The sequence below is a fragment of the Lactuca serriola genome, chromosome 5 (genome assembly GCF_051521515.1).
Source record: "Lactuca serriola cultivar US96UC23 chromosome 5, Lser_US96UC23_V15, whole genome shotgun sequence".
Taxonomy (NCBI): domain Eukaryota; kingdom Viridiplantae; phylum Streptophyta; class Magnoliopsida; order Asterales; family Asteraceae; genus Lactuca; species Lactuca serriola.
Genome location: NC_136412.1, coordinates 277,009,138 through 277,015,137, shown reverse-complemented (window position 1 = coordinate 277,015,137; position 6,000 = coordinate 277,009,138). Strand labels below are relative to the sequence as shown.

General features: G+C 27.1%; 1 protein-coding gene across 1 annotated transcript; it reads right to left on the bottom strand.

Annotated features, from left to right (window-relative positions):
* Window positions 1-4,440: 4,440 nt before the first annotated feature.
* On the bottom strand, window positions 4,441-5,670 carry LOC145054389 (glyoxylase I 4-like). Its single transcript, XM_079002558.1, has 3 exons — window positions 5,400-5,670; window positions 5,185-5,290; window positions 4,441-4,931 (listed from the first exon to the last, which is right to left on the bottom strand). Exons 1-3 carry the CDS (start codon window positions 5,546-5,548, stop codon window positions 4,668-4,670), a joined length of 519 nt encoding a protein of 172 aa, XP_078858684.1. The 5' UTR covers window positions 5,549-5,670; the 3' UTR covers window positions 4,441-4,667.
* Between the last annotated feature and the right edge of the window lie 330 nt (window positions 5,671-6,000).

Here is a 6,000-nt window from a genome sequence, read left to right as displayed (position 1 = left end):
TGTCAATGCAAAACGACTTATTTAACGAAACAAGAATCTAGGCGTTGTTATAAAACAGAAAATATCAGATTTTATGGGGAAATTATTCATATACATTTATCATTTATTCACAATACAATGAATCTAAACTACATTCATATAAGTTATAACAATTGAATTCATACATGCATTTATACTTGATTTTTACATCATTTTCAGACATTTTACAGAAAATATCGGATTTTCTGGGTTTTTATGAAAGATACAAAGACTTTTACTCAAACATATTTATGAACTCACCAACATTATATATGTTGACCGTTTTCAAAATAACTTGTATTCTCAAGTAATCGTCAAGCTGGAAGATTTCCAAGTGTGTATGGTTTTGTTTTATGTAACAACATTTATCGTACTTTTAACAATATGAACTTATGTATTTTAACAATGTACTTGATGTGAACAATGATTGTTGTATTATGTAATGTTGGTGACGAATGTGTTATGTTTCATGTATATTCATTGTGATGATTATTCAATTGTTAATCACACGAGCCCACGGACGTTTCCGCCGTCTAGTTCGAGGGTGACACTAGTTTAATATTTAAATTAAATTGCAACTCTTAAATCTAGGGATAACGATTTTAGTTACTTAAAAAATTAATAATATTTTTAGTTTATAAAACAAAAAATATTTTTTTATCACTTTTCACCAAAATTAATAACCTACGTTTTTTTTTTCTTTTCAAAAAGAAGTGAATACAACTTCAAACACAAATAAATACAGTTGTATTTACAAATAAAACTTTTGTTCAAAAACTAATATAGCAAATAGATTCGTGCTCCATCACAAATGATTAAACTTTTATTCACAATCACAAATGAATATATATTTCTGTTCACAAATAGTATGCATCAAACATGAATCCAGTGTTTTTTTCATCAATTTAAAATAAAAAATTTCTAAAATTTTATCATTTTTTCACAAACGAATAAATGTAATCATAAATGAATATTCATTAAATCACTATTTTTTGACGAATGCAGGGTTGCTTGATCGGTGAAGAAGACGTATGAATTAGGGTTCTCTTCAAAAAGACATGAGCGTAGGTATAGAGACGTGAGAGATGATGGTGGCTGATTTTAAGGATCAAGCTGATAAAATTACCTAAATATCTTTTTGGTATATTTTAAAATACCGAAAACATTTAAATTAAATGAAAGTTTTAAGTAACTAAAATCATTATCCCTGCATTTTAGGACTTGCAATTTAATTTAAATATTAAATTAGTAACTTAATATTATAAATTGGTTGGTTCAGAACTGTTCTCGCGTTTTCAACATTTTTGGTGTTCACGTTTGATCATACTCATATATATATATATATATATATATATATATATATATATATATATATATATATATATATATATATAGAGAGAGAGAGAGAGAGAGAGAAAGAATTGATTTCAATATAAAATGACAAGGGTTTTAGGAAAGTAGGCTTTGATACAATTAGTTATAATATGATAAACACGATACACAAAATAAACACAACAAGAACACAAGTATAGATAAAACTCTTTGTGGGAAAAAAAATCCACAAGTAAAAGAAACTTGTAGTAATATAGTTGACGAAGGTGAAGGCTTTTACATTGTATAAAATCGACAATATGGAGAGAGTAGGATAAAATGAAATAAATAAATAAAACCATCACTTAAAAATGCTTTATTTGTAGCCATAATACAAAGAATTATAAAAAGTTATAAAATTCCTAAATAAATAAAATAATGTCATATACCCCCGATTCACTCTCCCTCATACAACACACACCAAATGTCTAAAACAACATTGTTACAAAAAAATCATCTAAAATATAATTTGACACATAAAACAACAATATTTTCAAGACTATTTTCATATCACGAAAAAACTCCATAACAATGAATTTAAATATGTCTAACAATATCAAGAAGCTGAAAAAGGACTTATCTAGACTTGACGATTCGATACACAACAAGAGTTTTTGTGTATGAGTTTTAAAAAATCATGTTTTGTATCTATTTGTGTTGATACGAATTTTAAATTCGTACTTTGTATCTTATACATGTCAAACATAAATTTATTCGTTTTAACACGTATAATACACATTAAATTTGTGTGACATGTGGCACATATAAACATGTATACACACCTATAGATCTTTTATATTTAAGTGTTAAATTTTATATTTACTGAAAGTCTAGGGACCAATTTAAAACTATTTAGAAATTAAAAATATTGTTTCGTGATTTACATGTGTTAATCCATGTTTCATATCTTACATGTGTAAATCTTTACTTTCATGTAACATAGTTATCAACGTGTAATATTTGGTCACATGTTACACAATCTTTGGCTTAGCGGTAAGGAGTGACTCTCTCAGTTGGGAGATCATAAGTTTGTGTCTCGTTAGAGACACAAGTAGTAATTTAGGAGTAGTTTAGTTTGTCGTCCTAACCAAAACATGACACATGGATTAATTACATGTTGTGTTCGTGTTTGATACCCAAAACACGTTTTATAATTCTTGTTATATTCGTGTTTTACAAATTCGTGTCATGTGAAGTCGTGTCTGACATGTATATACTACACGAGGACACAAATACCTAGGTCTAGACTCATCTCAACAAGCTTTACATCCCAACAAGTAAAATAAACTAAAAGTACATTAGTTCAAGTCAGTGTAAGATTCAATTTAGAAGTTTATGCATTGTTTTAAAAACCAGTTTTTAAGTTGAACCGGTATGGTGACCTGTTCCCGGTTTAATCGGTTCGACCGTCGGTTCAACCGGTTCTATCATTTTTATATTTTTTCCTATTTTCTACACACATATAGATATCTACAAGTTTAAACATTAAAAATATACATAAATACAAGTTGAAGATCAATCCAAATACATTAAAAACACATAACTGTAAGTTCCACATAAATCCACATACATTATAAATAAAATAAAATATAATACATAAAAAAAGTAGTTTTAGATGAATACAAACGCATCAAAAAACTTTATGACATTTATCATGTGTTTTTATTTAAAGAAATCTAAATATATGGAAAAAAAAACTGATAATTTGTTATAAAAAATTCATTTCTATGTGTTTTTATTTAATTTAACCAGTTCAACCGGATTTTTGTAAAAAACGGCTAGTTCATTCCGGATCAGAAATTGACATAAAATCGGATCTAGTTGAACCGTTATTTTCTCCGGTTAACCGGCTTGACCGGCCGGTTCAAACCGGTTTTTAAAACATTGAGTTTATGGGGTGTTTCATTGTGTATCTTTTACAAAATTATTACAATTTTAAATTGCAGATAATTAAATTTTATAAGTTAGGCCTAATCCATTTGGCTAACATGATTTCTAACAAGATATTTTTAATAATGAGGTTTTAGGTTCAATCGTAGGCATATACTAACTCATCATTTTTATAAGATAAATTAAATTAAATTTTACAAGTTTGAGTAAATGAATGTGACAGTAAATACACAATCGTTTATAGTTAAATCATATCTTTAGCTTATCTCCTTGAAAAAAAATACTATCCAAACGTTTTTATAACCTAATTTGTGGACTAAAAAAAAACTAACATGATTGATTATTTCTACTATGAATAGATTTAATTGCTTGAATTATGTGCGGTTATTTTTATGTTATTAATGAATTAATAACTATGTGTGTGAACCGTGTATCACACGAGTTTATTAAAAATAAAAGTCTAATATAAATTTATAAGTATTACATATTTTTTAAAATACTATTTTTATATAAATATAAAAATATAATGAATAAAATAAGCAATTCAGTATATACTAATAAAAAAAATAATATCATATTTTAAATAACTTTATATATATATATATATATATATATATATATATATATATATATATATATATATATATATATATATATATATATATATATATATATATATATATATATATATATATATATATATAACCCCTCACAAAAGAAACGGAGGCAAAAATTTTATTCTAAAATTTAATAAAATTGTTTACTTCATATATATATCATATATATAATTTTATAGAAAAATGTGGATTTTAAATTTAAAAAAATAAAAAACAAAAAAAAACAAATGAAAAAGGAAAAATTCTAAAAATATCATAAAAATAAAATATGTCAAAATCAATAAGAACATGATATTTTGTAAAAATGATTTTAATTTATTAGGTTAGATGTTTAAAACATTAATTTTTTTTCCATATTTTACATATAAATAGATCACATTATATAAAAATATCGTTCTACACTTCTAGTTCAATTTATCAGTTAATAAATTTTTATTAACAAACAAAATAATTAAACTTATTCAACACCTGATTATATAATTATCACAAATTTCAAAGCACATATAATTATATAAACACATTTTTCCAAAAATAATAATAATAATAATAATAATAATAATAATAATAATAATAATAATAATAATGATACAAACACAATATTTTACATAGCCCGTTTGTTATAGTTGATTATGATTATTTTATTTCAAATTATCACTTTCAGAAACAAACCCTTATTCCGAGCAAGCAACCCAACTGAAAACACCACCGGAGGCTGGAGCAAGAAGCTCCGATCACAACTTGACAGCCACAACCACCAAATTTTGAATTCTCCTATCTTTTCACAGCAGAACAAACCGTCGTATTTGTTACTGCTGCTTGTAGCGGCAGAGCACAAATCCGGGAGCTCCATAGACCCATCTCTCCGGTGATGGGAATCACCGGAAGAATATCGCAGTTGCAGATCTCAATCATGAACCCATCAGGATCATGGAAAAATAACTGATCGACATGGATTCCATATTCTTCCACCCTCTGTCTCCTGTACTCTATCCCCATTTCTTTCAGTTTCTTCTCCACAGCTCCCATGTTCTCACACTGTACACACATTTTCACACATCGTATGTTTATCATCCTTTGTAAAATTACCATGTTTACAACTCACAAATGACAAAAAAAAAACCTTCAAATTTGAACTTCTGAATTTTGATTAAACATCCAAAAAGTCGGAAAAAAATTGTATGCTGATTCTTGGGGTTTTCAATTATCTTTACTTGATATATAGCAGAGTATGACGAACTTGGAGAACAGAGATGAATTATGAAAGAAAACTGGGGAAAGTTTTGCCCACCTGGAAGGAAATATGGTGATCTTTTGGATTTATTTCAGTTTTCTTGAGAATTTTATCTGGGTTTGCTGATTGAATCAAATGTATCCCAATTCCATAGTTATAAAGCCTAGATAACATCGAGCAACAAAAAACAGAGCATTACTAATGGAAAAACAAAAGCAACAAAAACAGAGTGACCTCGTTTTCAACATGGTCTACTGAATTGATTGGATTACCATGCACCATCAAAATCAAAATCTTGAGGTCTCTTAATTGGGACAAATCCAAGAATTTTGGTGTAGAAGTCAACTGATTCTTGTAGTGATCGGCATAGGAAGGAGACGTGATTCAGAGACGTGAGATTTAGAGGATTTCCGGCTTTCATTTTATCAAGTATTTTTCAGAGGAAAAGTACGAAATTACAGTGAGTTTTGATCAAATATGATCCTCAATTAAGTTTTATATGAAGAAATTGATGTAGAAGAACAGAAAGGTTGATTCTAATTGGGTTTTAAGGGGATGTGAATGAAAAAAGGGGATGAGTCGCGCATTGGTGGGAAGAAATTGAATATTATATTTTATTGGATTCTAGAAACTAGAAGTATAAGATCACAACATGTTTTTTATGTTATTTTCTAGATGAAAAACTACAAAATACCCAATGATTTGCACTTTTTTTTATTAAGGTCCAGTTTTTATATTAATGTCCAAAAAAACTGAGAATAAAATTGAAAATGAGATTGTAGAGAACTTTATTTTTATCACTTGTGTAAAAGCAATTGTTCTATATAAAACTAAGTAAAAAAAACAAAGTAGAAAATAAGATTGTAAAGAACT